At 65.5% G+C, this 15,697-nt stretch overlaps 1 protein-coding gene across 6 annotated transcripts in view; it reads right to left on the bottom strand.

Annotated features, from left to right (window-relative positions):
• HSPG2 (heparan sulfate proteoglycan 2) overlaps positions 1–15,697 on the bottom strand; it is a 34,952-nt gene continuing 19,255 nt past the window's right edge. For 3 of the 6 annotated variants that reach the window (XM_084495351.1, XM_084495352.1, XM_084495353.1), the window contains 42 exons: positions 15,371–15,509; positions 15,086–15,237; positions 14,581–14,719; positions 14,071–14,222; positions 13,716–13,854; positions 13,477–13,628; positions 13,241–13,379; positions 13,012–13,163; positions 12,773–12,911; positions 12,522–12,673; positions 12,291–12,429; positions 12,060–12,211; positions 11,844–11,982; positions 11,619–11,762; positions 11,410–11,544; positions 10,694–10,875; positions 10,425–10,617; positions 10,158–10,337; positions 8,860–9,120; positions 8,598–8,784; positions 8,420–8,517; positions 7,411–7,677; positions 7,218–7,330; positions 6,986–7,133; positions 6,779–6,895; positions 6,457–6,541; positions 6,222–6,366; positions 6,051–6,150; positions 5,841–5,950; positions 5,651–5,759; positions 5,451–5,549; positions 4,673–4,894; positions 3,785–4,017; positions 3,524–3,701; positions 2,535–2,657; positions 2,365–2,418; positions 2,182–2,257; positions 1,550–1,628; positions 1,402–1,463; positions 1,243–1,326; positions 1,073–1,176; positions 1–238 (listed from right to left, as the gene is read on the bottom strand). In XM_084495351.1, the coding sequence (XP_084351477.1) occupies positions 78–238; positions 1,073–1,176; positions 1,243–1,326; positions 1,402–1,463; positions 1,550–1,628; positions 2,182–2,257; positions 2,365–2,418; positions 2,535–2,657; positions 3,524–3,701; positions 3,785–4,017; positions 4,673–4,894; positions 5,451–5,549; positions 5,651–5,759; positions 5,841–5,950; positions 6,051–6,150; positions 6,222–6,366; positions 6,457–6,541; positions 6,779–6,895; positions 6,986–7,133; positions 7,218–7,330; positions 7,411–7,677; positions 8,420–8,517; positions 8,598–8,784; positions 8,860–9,120; positions 10,158–10,337; positions 10,425–10,617; positions 10,694–10,875; positions 11,410–11,544; positions 11,619–11,762; positions 11,844–11,982; positions 12,060–12,211; positions 12,291–12,429; positions 12,522–12,673; positions 12,773–12,911; positions 13,012–13,163; positions 13,241–13,379; positions 13,477–13,628; positions 13,716–13,854; positions 14,071–14,222; positions 14,581–14,719; positions 15,086–15,237; positions 15,371–15,509 (5,934 nt within the window). In that variant the 3' untranslated portion in view covers positions 1–77. The remainder of the gene's footprint in view (positions 239–1,072; positions 1,177–1,242; positions 1,327–1,401; positions 1,464–1,549; positions 1,629–2,181; positions 2,258–2,364; positions 2,419–2,534; positions 2,658–3,523; positions 3,702–3,784; positions 4,018–4,672; positions 4,895–5,450; positions 5,550–5,650; positions 5,760–5,840; positions 5,951–6,050; positions 6,151–6,221; positions 6,367–6,456; positions 6,542–6,778; positions 6,896–6,985; positions 7,134–7,217; positions 7,331–7,410; positions 7,678–8,419; positions 8,518–8,597; positions 8,785–8,859; positions 9,121–10,157; positions 10,338–10,424; positions 10,618–10,693; positions 10,876–11,409; positions 11,545–11,618; positions 11,763–11,843; positions 11,983–12,059; positions 12,212–12,290; positions 12,430–12,521; positions 12,674–12,772; positions 12,912–13,011; positions 13,164–13,240; positions 13,380–13,476; positions 13,629–13,715; positions 13,855–14,070; positions 14,223–14,580; positions 14,720–15,085; positions 15,238–15,370; positions 15,510–15,697) is intronic. The other 3 variants (XM_084495354.1, XM_084495355.1, XM_084495356.1) reach the window with 3 other exon arrangements.

Below are 15,697 nucleotides of genomic sequence, written 5' to 3'. Positions count from 1 at the left end.
TTTTTGGAAAATAATAATAATAATAATAATAAATCCGACAAAACTCGCTCTCCCCGAGCCTCTGGGGGGCGGGGGGGCTATGAGGGGCAGGGGGCGGCAGAGCCCCCCACCGCGCCGTGCCGCAGGTCGATGGGGTGCGGGGGGATCCCTGCAGACGCCAGCAGCAGCCCCCGCACGCAGCCCGTCACTCCGGTGAGGAACTTGCCGGCCGTGAGGCTGCGGGGGTCCGGGGCGCCGCCTGCGGGATGGGGCCGCGGGGGCACATGTGGGTGGGGGGATGTGGGGCGCACCGCTGCGCTCGCACGGTGTCACATCACGGGTCCCCATCCCGTGCCCCACGCCATGTCCCCTTCCTGCCCCGTGCCTCATCTCGTGCCACACCATGTGTCCTGTCTTGTATCCAGTCCACGTCCCGTCCCGTGTCCCATCCCATGCCCCCGTTTTCCCACAAGGTGTCCCATCCCGTCCTGGGTCCCAGTGCCATGTCCCAAGTCCCACCGTGTGTCCCATTCCGTGTCCCACCCTGTGTCTGCCACACACCCCATTCTGTACCCACCCCATGTCCCATTATGTCCCATCCCAAATCCTGTCCTGTGTCCTGTGCTCCCTCCCATCCAATGTCCCATCCTATGTCTGCCCGTGCCCTGTCCCATGTCCCGTGTCCCACTCCAGGCCCTGTCCCATCCCGTGTCCCACCCCATGCCCCATCCTGTGCCACATCACCTGTCCCATCCTGCATCCAATCTGTGTTCCATCTTGTGCCCTTTCCCATGTCCTACCATCTCCCATCCTCTGCTGTCCCATGTCCTGTCCCACCCTGTGTTCCACCCCATCTCCCATCCCATGCCCCACCCCACATCCCACCCCGTGTCCTGACCCATCTCCCATCCCACATGCCACCCCGTGTCCCATCCCATGTCCCATCCTGTGCCCTGTTCCACATCCAGCCCCGTGTCCTGCTCCATCTCCCACCCCACGCCCCATCCTATGTCCCATTCCCTGTCCCTGTGTCCTCCTGTCCTCTGACCCGCCATGCCCCATCCCCGTGTCCCCTCATCCTGTGTCCCCATACCGATGTAGATGCTGCCCTGGGTGTTGGCCATGACATTGGCTCCTGGTGACTTCCCGTGCACCGGCTCCTCACCGTCCACCTGCAGCCACCCGCGCTGGCCCTGCCTGTGGGGAGCCATCAGCACCCGCCCCCCCCAGCCCTCCCCACCCCCCCAAGTCCCCGGCCCCCACCTCGCCGCTGTCACCCGGTGCCACTCGCCGTCATTGACGGGGTCCTCGGAGACGATGACGGCCTCGCCGCTGCCCAGTTGGTAGCTGCAGGGGACAGGGGCTGAGCAGGGGGACGCACGGTGGCACAGGGTCCCTGGGGACACGCGGGTCCCCGCTCACCTGAACACCAGGTGCCCGTCCTTCAAGCCGAGCCCCACGAAGTCTTTGGCTTTGCCGTTCTCCTGCGGGTACGAGGGGGCGGTGAGCGCGGTGGGGATGTCCCCATCTCCTCCCCGGGGGGGCGTCCCAGCCGTGTCCCCCTGCTCACCGCCCCGTGCCACAGCAGCAGCCCGTCGGCGCTGTCCGTCCGCAGCTCCAGCTCGATCGCCTCCTGCGCGTCAGGCAGGCTGTAACGAGACGGGGCCGGCCGTGGGTGCAGTGCCCGGGGAGGGCACAATGCCACGGGTGCAAGAGTGCAACGGGTGCCACGATGCAACGGGTGCGAGGATGCAACAACGCAGGGGGTACAGGACTGCAGTGGGTGCAATGATGCAATGAGTTCAAGAGTGCAATGGGTGCAACAATGCAGTGGGTGCAACAACGCAATGGGTGCAATGCTGCAATGGATTTAAGAGTGCAATGGGTGCAACAATGCAATGGGAAAAATGGTGTGATGGGTGCAACAATGCAATGGCTGCAAGCATGCAACGATTGCAAAAGAGTGCAATGGGTGAGATGATGCGATGGGTGCAATGATGCAATAGCTGCAACAATTCAATGGATACAACACAGCAGGAAGAGTGCCAAGTCCTGCTGGGTGCAGTGCTGCAGGAAGGTGTGCAATGCTGCAGCAGGTGCAAAATTGTGGTGGGCACAACGTTGCATGGGTGCAATGCTTCAGCAGGTGCAATGCCACGGGCAGGGTGCAGCACCCCAGACCTTGTCCCCAACACCACTCACCCGCGGGGGAAGAGGTGGCCGGGCAGGGCCAGGTAGGAGCCGTCACGGAAAGCGGCACTGAACTGCCCAGGGGCATCTGCAGGGAGATGGGGTGAGAGGGCACCACTGAGCACCCCCGCACCAGCATCGGTTTTGGGTTCAGAAAGAGGGAAAATGGGTGCACGGCACCCCTGGGGACCATACCACCGCCCCCGCTGCCTTCCTGCCAGTCCCGGTCCAGCTCTGACAGCGCCGTGCCTGCAGGCGAGAGGGTGATGGGGATGGGTGGCATGTTCCCACGTGTCCCCACGTGTCCCCCGTACCTCCCCGTGTCCCCACATGTCCCCCGTACCTCCCCATGTCCCCACACTCACTGTGCTGGCAGTAGGGGCCGGTGTAGCCCTCAGGGCAGATGCAGGCATTGCCTTTGCAGGTGCCTCCATGCAGGCAGGGGTTGTGCTGCAGGCACCGGTCCTCCGCCCGCTCGCAGAGCTGCCCTGGGGACACAGTGGGTGGCACGGGGTGACACAGGCACACGGGGGTGGCTGAGCACCTCCTGCACTCGCTTGCCCTCCTCTGGTCAATACCCCAGGGTGATCCCTTGCACACACAGTGCTCATGCACACATGTAGCAAACAAGCACATGCAGAGTGCACGTGTGCATGCATACACACAGCACACACTCATGCACACAACGCACGTAACTGCACACACACACTCAGTGTAATGCATGCGTGCACAGCAGATGCACACACATGCAGTGCACCCTCATGCAAACACATGCACAGCACACATCCATGCAGATCAAATGCACATCCACACATCACATCATGCATGCAAAGAGCACACACACTCAGCACATGCAGATGCTCACAGCACGCACTGCACAAACATGCGTAAAGATGCACACACTTGCAAACTGCACGCACATGCACACAGTGCATACATGCACATTACATGCAGAGCAGATGCACAGTGCACACGCTTGCAAAGCACACTCCCAGCACACATATGCAGTGTACACGTGCATAACACAGTGCACTCAAACACAGTGCACACATGCACACAGTGTATATGCAGGCACGGCACATGCCTACACAGCACACAAACATGCACAGTGCACAAGTGCAGCACACACAGCTTACATGCACACACTCCAGATGCACACAGCACACGCATGCAAACTCCACACACACAAACACAGCAGATGCGTGCAGCACAGCATGGCACACACACGCACGTGCTGTGCACACCCAGATGCACAGAGCACATGCCTGCAACCAGCAGGTGCACACACACACGTTGCCCCTACCACGCACCCCTTGAGCACCCCGAAACCGCCCAAACTCCTCCCCACGCTCACCGCTGAAGCCGGGGGGGCAGAGGCAGCGGAAGGGGGGGCTGCCATCGGGCAGGGGCAGGCAGCGGCCCCCGTGCAGGCAAGGTGCATGCAGGCAGGGCGAGCTCTGCCCGCACTGCCCCACGCCCCGGCTCCGCAGGAAGCTGTAGGACAAATCCACCTTCTTCCCATTGATGGAGACCTGCACAGGACAGGAGAAGAGGGGGTTAACCTGTGTCTCCCCCCCTCCATGTACAGGGTGTGTGGAGGGGGGCCAGGACTCACCTCGCCAATGCAGCCCTGGAAGGAGGCGTTGGTGGGGGGCTGCAGGGGGGGCTCCACGCCCCCCAGGTAGAGCGGGGAGCGCAGGTTGAGCCCCTGGCTCTTGCCGGGTGAGGAGCGCTGCACTGGGGCGCCGCCGTTCACCACCAGCGTCCCGTCCTTGTGCACCCGCTCAGCCATCACCCGGTGCCAGCGTCCCAACGCCACCGGCTCAGTGCTCCGCAGCACCGCCGGGCCTGTGACACCACACGCTGGCACCGTGGCTCGGCCCTGCTGCCACCCGCTCGGGGTAGGGGGGATGGGGATGGCAGGGGGATCTGGGGGTGCTTGGGGACCCTGGCAGTGCTTGGAGACCCAGAGCGATGTCCTGGGTGATGCCAGGGGACTGCAGGGATGTTTGGGCACCCCAGGGATGCTTGGGGACCCAATGGATATGCTGGGTGATGCCAAGGGACCCTGGTGATGCTTGGGGACCCCAGTGGTGCCAGGACACCCCGGTGACACCAGAGAACCCCACTGATTCCCAGGGATGTTGGCAGCACCTGAAGACCAAAGTGATGCCAGGGGACCCCAGCAGTGCCAGGGGCTTGTTTGGGGACACTGGCAGTGCCAGGGGACCCAGGAGATGGCAGGGAACCCCGGTGATATGATGCTAGGGGACACCAGATGACACCAAGGAACCCCCGTGATGCTAGGGCTCCCTGGTGACATTTGGGGATCTTGGTGATGCCCCAGGAACCCTGGCAGCACCTAGGGACCCCAGTTACACCAGGGGAACCCCAGCGATGCCCAGGAGACCGTGGCAGCACCTGGGGACCAAAGTGATGCCTGGCCACCCCAGTAATGCCCAGGACCCCCCTGGTGACACCCAGTCGGGCCGTGCCAGCCTACCTGAGCCCAGCTCGTAGCGGAACTCGAGGTGGCCGCCGACCATGGCGAGGGCGACGAAGTCCTCGACAGGGGCGGCTTTGCCAGCGCTGAAGAGCAGCAGCCCGTCGGGCGCCCGCGGCAGGAACTCGGCCTCCACCCGCAGCTCGTGGTGCACGTTGGTGAGGGGCGGGTACGACACGAAGGCACCCGCCCCGCCGAAGGACGGCACGCTCACCGCCTCGCCTGCGGCACCGCGCCTCAGCACCCAGCCAGTGGGGCCCGAGACCCCGGCCCCATCGTCCCCATTGTCCCCATCTCCCCGTGGTGGTCCCCAATGCCCCATCCCCGTCATTCCCATCTCCTCAGGGCAGTCCCCAGCCCCAAGCCTGCGTCCCTGGGGTGGTCCCCACTGCTCCATCCCCATCGCATCCACGATGCCCACCTCACCAGGTGGTTCCTAGTCCCCTGTCCCCACACTGCCTGTGTCCCCTTGTGCCCATCTCCCCACTGTGGTACCCAGCCCTGTGCCCATATCCCCAGGGTGATCCCCATCCCCATACTTGTGTCCCTACGGTGATCCCCACCCCGACACCCACGTCCCCATGCCCATGTCCCCACTGTCATCCCATCCCTACACTCGTGTCCCCCATGTCCATGTCCCTGGGGTTGTCCCCACCCCCGTGCCTCTGTCCCCAGAGTGGTCCCATCCCCATACCCACATCTCCAGCGTTGTCCCCACCCCCGTGCCCCTGTCCCCAGAGGGCTCCCAGCCCCGTGCCCTGTCCCCAGCCGTGCTCACCTTCGGTGCACCTCTCCCCAGACTTGCCCAGGTGGCAGCGGCAGCTGTAGCCCTGCCCGTCCGGCCGGTTGACGCAGGTGGCATCAGGTCCGCACGCCTCTGCCCAGGGAGGGGACAGAGATGGGCGGTGAGCGCCGGGGGGGGGGCAGCATCCAGGCAGGGAGGGCAGCGGGTGATGTCCCCGCAGGGCGGGCACCCACCTGGGTGGCAGTGCAGTGCCTGCGAGTACTCGCAGTTGCTGCCGGTGAAGCCGTGGGGACAGCGGCAGACGTAGGTGCTGCTCTCGGCGTCCTCGCAGATGCCGCCGTTCTGGGGAGGGGGGACACGGATGAGCAGCGGGGATGGGATGGGAGGGGGGGGACGGTGCACGTGTGTCCCCCCCAGCCTCACCTGGCAGGGCTGGTCCTGGCACGTGGGGCAGTTGCCGACGCCGTGCGCCTGCAGGTCCAGCTCCCCGAATGCCACCTCCTCGTTCTGGATGCGGAGCTGCCGCACGCAGCCTGTGGGACATGGCGGTGTTGGGGGGGTGGGAAACACGCTCAGCCCCCCCAACCCACTGCTCAGGCCCCCCAACCCCATGCCCCCCAGCCCGCCGCTCACCCACGAAGCCTTGGCTGAGCCCCGTCTTGGCCACAGCAGCATAATCGGGGTACCCGCCGAGGTACAGCTCCTCATTCAGGTCCAGCCCCTGGAACTTGCCCTGCGGGCACAGGTGGGTGGGCATGGCTGCCCCCAGGCCACCCCCCCCCGGTCCCCCTGTCCCCCCCTTACCTGCGAGGTCCCGTTGACCGGGGAGAGCCCGTCCACCACCAGCGAGCCCCGGGTGAGGTTGCGGAAGAGGCGCACGGTGTGGTACTCGCCCAGGCGCAGCGGCGTCGGGTGCCGGATGGTGGCCATGCCCGAGCCGGCGTCAAACCTGCGTTTGTGGGATGAGGTGGGGATGCATGGGGTGAGGATGGGGGTGCTGCCCCCCTCCACCTGTGGGTGCCCCCCCCCGTGCACTCACCGGAACTCAGGGCGCCCGCCCACCAGCCCGAAGGAGATGAAGTCGGCGCCGCTGCTCCTGCGCTGCCCGTTGTAGAGGAGCATCCCTGCAGGGAGGCAGCGGGTCAGCCCGGCCGCAGGGCACGGGGACCCCAAAACACCCCGGGGAGGGGGGAACGCAGAGGTCCCCGGGGTGGGTGCTCACCTGAGTACAGAATGAGAGCTAAAGGAAGGAGAGAGATGGAAAGGCGGACGGACAGACGGAGGAGGAGAGAGAAGGGGTGAGAGAAGGCCGGTGTGGCGCGGAGGGGCTGGGAGGGCCGGGGGGCCCCCGCAGCGCTCACCATCGGCGGCGTCGGGCCGGAAGGTGATCTGGATCTCGAACATCTTGTAGGCGTCCTTGATGGTGGGCAGCGGCAGGAAGGAGCGGGGTGTCTGTGTGAAGTAGGGCACCAGGTGCTCTGCGGGGACACCAGGGGTCAGCCGGGCTGGGGACACGGCCACCCCCCTACCCTCCCCACCAGCCTGTCTTTCCATCCGTCTGTGCTCACCTCGGACTTTCAGCACGTAGAAAGCCTTCTCCTGGCCGCGGCGGTTGGTGGCGGCACAGGCGTAGACGCCGGCGTCCTCGGGGCGCACGGCCGGCAGTGTGAGCGCCGTGCCCTCCACCCGCGCGCCTGCCGGCAGCTCCCCCTCCAGCTGCGGGGACACCGGGGGGGGGTCAGCACCCATGGGGGTCAGCACCGACAGAGGTCACCGCCCTGTCCTCACGTCCCCGCTCACCTTGCTCCAGCTGATCTCTGGCACGGGGAAGCCGGATGCCAAGCAGGGCAGAACGGCCACCGAGCCCGCTGAGACCTCCTTCACCTCTGGCTGCCCGGCGATGTGGGGGGCAGCTGGAGACAGACGAAGTTGTCACCCCCCTGAACCAGGGTGGGGGACACCCTCCCCGCTCCGCATCCCCGTCTGCCCTCACCCTGCACGTGGAGGATAACATGGGACTGGACGGTGCCCACGGCGTTGGTGGCGGTGCAGCGGTACTGCCCCGCGTCCGCCCTCTCCACCCGCTCGATGGTCAGGGTGCCGGCACGAACCAGCACCCCCGGCCGGATGCGGCCCCCCACTTTGCTCCAGGTGACGTGGGGCTGGGGGTCACCCAGCCCCAGGCACTCCAGCTCCACTGCCGTGCCCGCCAGCACTGTCTGCACTGCTGTCCGGATGTTGATCAGGGCCCTGGGCAGAGCTAGGGGAGGGGAAGTGGAGTTTTGGGGTGCCCCTGGGCACAGGGAGGTACCACGGGTGGAGAGAGAGATGGGGTGAAGTGGGGAGCCCGTGGACTGGGGAGATGGGGGGTTTTGGGGTGCCCATGGATATGGGGAGATGGGGAGGTAGCAGTGTGCCTGTGAGCACGGGGAGAAATAGGGGGCATTGGGGTGCCCATGGATATGGGGAACAAGGAGAGGTCCCAAGGTGCCCATGGATGTGGGGGGGATGTGGGGGACTCTGGGGTGCATGAGGGCACGGGGAGAGATTGGAGGCACTGGGGGTGCTAAGGGGAATGGGAAGAAGTATGTGGGCATCAGGGTGACCGTGGGTGTGGGAAGAAATAGGGGGTACTGGGGTGCCTGTGGGCATGCAGGGATGGGGGAGCCAGGTGCTGAGGTGCACAGGGAGAGATTGGAGGGTGCCAGGGAGGCCAGGTGTATGGGGGTGATTGGGGTAGGGGGGTGCCTGTGGGGAGAAATCAAGGGGGTACCAAGGGGCATGGGGAGAGAGTGGGGGATACAGGGAGCCTGTGAGCATGGGGGAACGGGGTCAGCAGGTGCCTGTGGGTTTGGGGAGATGAGGGGCACTGGGGTACTTGAGGGTGGGGTCAGCAGATGCCTGCAGGCAGAGGGCTTGGGGGTAGTAGGGTGCCGGTGCTCACGGGGACTGGTCGGTGGGTGCCTGTGCTGACAGCCCCGGCGCGCGGGTGCCACTCTTACCCTGGACGGTGAGGGTGGCCCTGTCCTCTGCCTGCCCGCCCGGCGCGCTGGCCCGGCACACGTACACCCCCTGCGCCCCCCGCGCCAGCTCTGGGATCCTGCAGGGACACCGGGGGGCACAGGTGTGGGACCCGTGGGGCGCAGGCAAGCGGCTGGTGCCGCCCCGTGCCCCTCTTACCGCAGCACCCCGTCCCGCACGCTGTGGCTGGGGGGCAGCTCCCCGCCATCCTTCAGCCACTCCAGGCGCGCCCGCGGGTCCCCTGAGACGGTGCAGGCGAACTCGGCCATGCCGCCCACCCCCTTCACCAGGCTCGCCGGCGTCACCCGCACGGCCAGGGGACCGCCACCACCAGCGCCACCGTCACCTGTGTGGGACATAGAAGTGTCACCATGTGGCGCGGGCATCTCTGGCATGGCACAGGGCACCCCGGGGTGCTCACCGTGGACAACAACGCGGGCGAAGGTCTCGGCGGTGCCCACGCGGTTGGTGACGAGGCAGCGGTAGGTGCCGGCATCAGCGGGCAGCACGGGGATGATGCGCAGGAGGCCGGCGCGGGGCATGGCACGGGGTGACAGGCTGCCGTTGAGCTTGTCCCAGGTGTAGAGCAGCGGCGGGGTGCCGTGGGCCAGGCACTGCAGCTGCACTGCATCGCCCGCGTGCACCGTGCTCTCCTCCGGCAGGCTCGTGGCGTACGGCGGCGCTGCGGGGATGGATGGAGAGGTCAGCACCCGGCAGCACGCGGTGAGGTAGTGATGGGGCAAGGAGGGCGACGATGGGGCAAGGAGGGGGGCAATGGGAGGGCTTGGCTGGAGGTGTGCTGGGGTGGGTGAGAGGTGGACCAGACCGCAAGGAAGGGCTGGATGGAGGCGTGTGCGCAGAGATGGACGTGCAGAGGGAGGAGTGCTGGGATATAACCAAGGAGATGGGATGGATGCAGGAACGTGAGCAGAAATAGCAACAGACGTGCACAGGAATGGGTGGATTGGCGAGGAAGGGATGGAAGGAGGGGTGTGGGTGAAGATGGACATGCACAAGAATGAGTGCTGGGATGGACACGTGATGGATGCACCCACAGGGAAGGGATGGATGGAGTGGGAGCTGAGATAGAGAGCTGGGGTTGTGCACAAGGACAGACAGGTGAAGAAAGCTGGAGAAGGGATGGATGGAGGAGTGAGAGCAGCAACAGAGAGAGGTGCGCAGAGATGAGAGCTGGGATGGATGAGCAAGAACCAGATCCATAGATGGACAGGTGAAGTCTGTGAGGAGATGGAGGGAGGGATGTGAGCCAGGATGGATGAGTGGTGGATGGATACACCAGGAAGGGATGAACGGAGTGTGAGCTGAGATGGCTGCGTGCAACAGATGGATCCACAAACAGGGGATGGATGGGGAGGGGAGCAAGCAGAGGTGGAGAGGTCGATGTGCACAGAGATGGGCACATCTGGGAAGGGATGGATGAAGGAGTCTGCGAGGAGATGGAGAGGAGGATGAGAGCTGGGATGGATGAAGGAGGACAGATCCACGAGGAAGGGATGGGTGGGAGAGCATGAGCAGCGATGGAGCTGGACTTGGGCAGAGGCGGGACAGAGGAACACAAGTGATGAGCAGAGCCAGAGGAAGGGACAGATGGATGGAGAGAGGGCCGCAAGGGGAGACGGGGACCAGCAAGAGCAGGAGGCATCTGGATGGAGGACAGGGGAGCAGGCAGAGGCAGAGGGAGACCCGCAGCCCCCTTACTCTCCACATCGAGGGTGACGAAGACCTCAGCGGAGCCAGCGGGGCTGCTGGCGTTGCAGATGTACTGGCCTGAGTCCTGCTGTGCGGCGCGGGGGATGACCAGGCTGCCGTTCACCACCCGGTGCTGCCAGGGCAGCGGTGCCCGCAGCTTCGACCACTCGATCCGGGGCGCTGGCTCGCCTGCAGGCATGTCACCGTGTGTCACCCGAGGCAGGGGAGGTTCAGGCAGGTGCACCCTTACCCCAGGCCACCGTCCCCACCCCGTACCTGTGGCTGAGCAGTGCAGTGTGGCGGTGTCCCCAGCCACCACGGTGACAGAGGGCGGCGCAGTGACCTCGGGGGCCCCGGGGTGCCTCTGTGCAGTCTCCACACTGACGTCCACACGGGCTTGCGCCGACCCCAGGGCGCTTTGTGCCGTGCAGATGTAGGTCCCAGCATGCTCCGGCTTGGCCGGTGAGAGCTGGTGAGGGGACACAATGGGTGGTGAGCACCCGGCACATCACAGTGCCCACAGCACCCTGGGGTGCCCCATTCACCTGCAGCACAGCCTGGCTGTCCATGTGCAGCAGCGTCTGGTGCTCCACCTTCTGCCGTGAGCCCAGACGGCTCCAGCGCACCAGTGGCCGTGGCTCGCCCCGGCCCAGGCACTCCAGGCTGAGGGATTTGCCCTCCTTCACTGTCACGGGGCCTGGGGGCATCACCGACACGGTGGGGGCACCTGGAGAACAAGGAGAGCATCAGGGCAGGGATAGGCATGGGGACACCACCATGCTGGGGGCACCTGGAGGACATCAGCATGGCCATAGGGACACTGCTACTCTGGGGGCACCTGGAGGACACAGAGGGCATCAGCATGGGGATGGTGGTCGGGATACAGCCACCCCAGAGGCACCTAGAGGATATTTACACTGGGATATGGACATCACCACCCCAGGAGCACCTGAAGCTTGATGAGGACATCAGGGACAACACCACCCCAGGCGCATCTGGAGAACATCGGCAAGGGGACAGGGATGGGGTCACCACCACCCTGCGGGACCTGGCCCACAGAGAGGACACAGGGATGGGGACACCACCACCCCAGGGGCACCTACAGCAAATAGAGGACATCAGCATGGGGGTGGGGACACCACAACCACTCCGGGGACAACAGAATAGAGATAAGGATACGGACACCACCAGCACCCTAGGAGCACCTGGAGCATGGGGAGAACACAGGGACAGGGATGGGGACACCCCGGCCACCTCGCACCTTGCACCAGGAGGTTGACAACACTGCTGGCGACGCCGAAGCGGTTGGAGGCCACGCAGTGGTAGGCGCCCTGGTTGCCTGCATGGGCGCCGGTGATGGAGATGACGGAGCCGTTGGTGCTGATCTTCACATTGTCTGGGCAAGGAGGAGGTGTCAGCACCGGAGCCACCGTGGAGACCACGCTGGGGCCACCCCAGGGACCACTGTACCTTGGAGGTGTTGGCCGGGCCCCATCCGCCAGGTGACATTGATGGGCCGGGCACCATCATGGATGCGGCACTTGAAGGTGGCATCCTCACCCGGGGCCACAGCCATGCTGTGTGGGTCGATGGAGATGATGGGGCTCTGCAGGCCTGTGGGGACAAGGGAGCCACTGAGGTCACCCACGTCCCTCCCCACCCCGGTGCCCTCCCTCGCCCCATGGCCACACTCACGGTAGCTGGAGCTGTCATGGGAGGTGACGGTGACAGTGACGGTGGCCTCGCGGGAGGTGCTGCCCACGTCTGCCCGGCACACGTACTCGCCTGAATCGGCCACGGAGAGCTGCGACAGCCGCAGGCGGGACCCCGACATCTGGGGGGAGTGGCAGGGGGTGGCATCAGCTGGGCACGCAGGGCCACCAGCCCCTGTCCCACCACGTCCCCCCCTACCTGGTGCTTGGCGGGCAGGGACCCCCCGCGCTTGTACCAGGTGATGGTGGCCTGGCCTTGGCCGGCCACGATGCAGTCGAGGTCCAGGGTCTGTCCCTCAGTGACGGAGGACGCCGAGGACTCGATGCGGATGGGTGGTGTGACACCGGTGGCTGTGCGGGCAGAGTTAAGGGTGAGGCACCCCCAGCACCAGCATGGTCCCCGCGTCCCCAGCCATGGCGTGGCACTCACGGTGGGAGGGGTCGGCACCGTCATCGATGGTGACAACGAGGGATGTCTCCTGCGTGACGCCTCCCGTGGTCACCCGGCACACGTACTCGCCCGAGTCGGCTGCAGACACCTGGGGGATGCGCAGGCGGGTGCCCGACACCTGTGGGGGTCATGGGTGGGACACATGTTGGTACCGGAGGTTGGGGGGACAGGGCAGGATTTGGGGTGACCCCCCTGCTGCCTGCACTCTACCTGGTGGCTGGCGGGCAGGGAGCCGCCGCGCTTGTACCAGGTGACGGTGGTGGGGCCGGACCCTGCCACCACGCAGTTGAGGTCCAGGGTCTGTCCCTCGGCGATGGCGGAGGACGAGGACTCGATGCGGACAGGCTGGGAGGCACCGGGGGCTGGGGACAGGGAACGGGGACATTTGTCACCGCGGTGGCACGTGCCCATCCCCAAGCACTGCCCTCTCACTCGCAGTAGTAGACTAGTAGACTACTCACAGTAGTAGGTGCCAGCGCTGCTGGGAATGGTGACGATGACAGATGCCTCCTGCATGGTGCTCCCAAGGGTGACCCGGCACACGTACTCACCCGAATCAGCCACTGACACCTGGACGAGGCGCAGGCGGGTGCCTGACACCTGCAAGGGGACACGTGGGGACACATCAGCACCGAGAGCGGGGACTGGACAGGGTCCGGGGCTGAGCCCTGCACAGTGACACCAGCTCCTTGAGCCCTACCTGGCTGTTGGGGGGCAGAGCCCCCCCCCGCCGGTACCAGGTGACGTGGGGGTGACCCTGCCCGGCCACCATGCAGTTGAGGTCCAGGGTCTGTCCCTCGGTCACAGCAGCAGACGAGGTCTCAATCCTCACGGGTGGGGTGACACCCACAGCTGCGGGGTTGTAGGGTCAGCGTGTAGCCGCCCCACATCGTGTCCTGGTGTCCCCCCGCTGAACCCATTCCCGGTACCGTAAGAGGAGCCAGCGCCGGTCTGGATGGTGACGATGAGGGACGTCTCGTGAGTGACACCTCCCGTGGTCACCCGGCACACGTACTCGCCTGAGTCAGCTGCAGACACCTGGGGGATGCGCAGGCGGGTGCCCGACACCTGTGGGGGACACACGTGGGATGGAGAATGCACACCCTTTAGCACCCCAAAAACCCTTCTTTCTGTCCCAAAATGCTCCTTCCGTGTCCCCACCTACCTGGTGCCTGGTGGGCAGGGACCCCTCGCGCTTGTACCAGGTGATGGTGGCCTGGCCCTGGCTGGCCACAATGCAGTCGAGGTCCAGGGTCTGTCCCTCAGCCACAGAGGAGGAGGAGGACTCGATGCGCACCGGGGGGGTGACACCAGAGGCTGGGGACCAGGATGGCAGGGTCACGCCATGGGGATGTGGAGTGACATGGTCCTGTGGAGCCCTGTCCCTGCCCGGTCCCCACTCACGGTAGGAGCCGGCCGCGCTGGGCTGGATCGTCACCATGACGCTGGCTTCCTTGGTGGTGGCCCCGCTGCTCACCCGGCACACGTACTCGCCCGAGTCGGCCGCTGTCACCTGCAGCAGCCGCAGCCGGGAGCCGGACACCTGCGGGAGGGGACACAGGGATGTTAAAGCCTGCGAGGGGCTGATGGGGCTTGCATGGGGCCACTCCGGCTTGCCCAGGGGCACTTGGCTTGCATGGGGACATCTGGGCTTGCATGGAGCCACATCAGCTTGCACGTAGCCATGTGGCCTTGCACAGGGCCATGGGTCAACCCCAACCATCTGCACCCTGGGCACAGAGCCCTCCGTGTCCCCTACCTGGTGCCTGGCCGGCAGGGACCCGCCGCGCTTGTACCAGGTGACAGTGGCCTGCGCAGGGCTGGCAATGACACAGTTGAGGTCCAGGGTCTGTCCCTCAGCCACGGTGGAGGATGAGGACTCGATGCGCAGGGGCATTGTTCCACCCAGGGCTGGGGATGGAGATGGCACAGTCAGACCAGATCTGCCACCACCACGTGTCCCACCGTGGGACACCAGGAGCTTGGGAAGCCACCAGGTGCAGGACTTGGGCTGTGCCTTGCTCCCAGCTGCTGGGGACACTTTGGGGGTTCAGCCCCTTCCCTCCCCACCAGGCACCCGCTGCATTGCCGGATGGCAGCTCCACACCCCTGCAGATGTGCACACAGGGCCGTCCCCAAACACAGCGCTGAGCCTGGGCACGGACCCTGGTGACAGCGGGACCGGGATGGGCACACCCATGGGTGGCTGCTCCAGGGAGCATCAGCTGCCCGTGGAGAATGTCCCCGTCCCTGCCCGGTCCCCACTCACGGTAGGAGCCGGCTGCACTGGGCTGGATCGTCACCATGACGCTGGCTTCCTTGGTGGTGGCCCCGCTGCTCACCCGGCACACGTACTCGCCCGAGTCGGCCGCTGTCACCTGCAGCAGCCGCAGCCGGGAGCCGGACACCTGCAGGAGGGGACACGGGGACGTTAAAGCCTGCATGGGGCTGATGGGGTTGCATGGGACCACTCTGGCTTGCACAGTGCTGCTTTGGCTTGCATGGGCTTGCACAGGACCACTCAAGCTTGCATGTGTCCATTTGAGCTTGCCTGGTTGCTATTTAGGTTTGCATGGGGCCCTGTGGCATTGCATGGGGCCACCAGAGCTTGCATGGGGCCATCAGAGGTTGTGTGGGAACACCTGGGCTTGCACAGGGCTGCTTGGCATTGCACGGGGGGACTGGGCTTGCATGGGGACACAGGGGCACACACGGGGCCATGCATCAATCCCAACCATCTGCACCCTGGGCACAGAGCCCTCCGTGTCCCCTACCTGGTGCCTGGCTGGCAGGGACCCGCCGCGCTTGTACCAGGTGACAGTGGCCTGCGCAGGGCTGGCGATGACACAGTTGAGGTCCAGGGTCTGTCCCTCAGTCACGGTGGAGGATGAGGACTCGATGTGCAGTGGCACTGTGCCACCTGGGGCTGGGGACCAAGACAGGAGAGTGACACTGTGACAACAGCTGGGTCCCGCTGGCAAGAGCACGTTAGAGCCATCTCGGTGCCGCGGCACATGGGGACAGCCCATGGGTAGTGCCACCCCCCAGTCCCCACTCACGGTAGGAGCCGGCCGCGCTGGGCTGGATTGTCACCATGACGCTGGCTTCCTTGGTGGTGGCCCCGCTGCTCACCCGGCACACGTACTCGCCCGAGTCGGCCGCTGTCACCTGCAGCAGCCGCAGCCGGGAGCCGGACACCTGCGGGAGGGGACACGGGGACGTTAAAGCCTGCAAGGGGCTGATGGGGCTTGCATGGGGCCACTCCGGCTTGCCCAGGGGCACTTGGCTTGCATGGGGACATCTGGGCTTGCACAAGCACCATTTGGGCTTGCCCAGCACAACTCGAATTTGCATGTGGCCACTCAAGCTTGCCTGGACATCACCTG

The sequence above is a fragment of the Aythya ferina genome (assembly GCF_964211825.1).
Source record: "Aythya ferina genome assembly, chromosome: 21".
NCBI lineage: Eukaryota > Metazoa > Chordata > Aves > Anseriformes > Anatidae > Aythya > Aythya ferina.
This window is presented reverse-complemented; position numbering and strand designations above follow the sequence as displayed.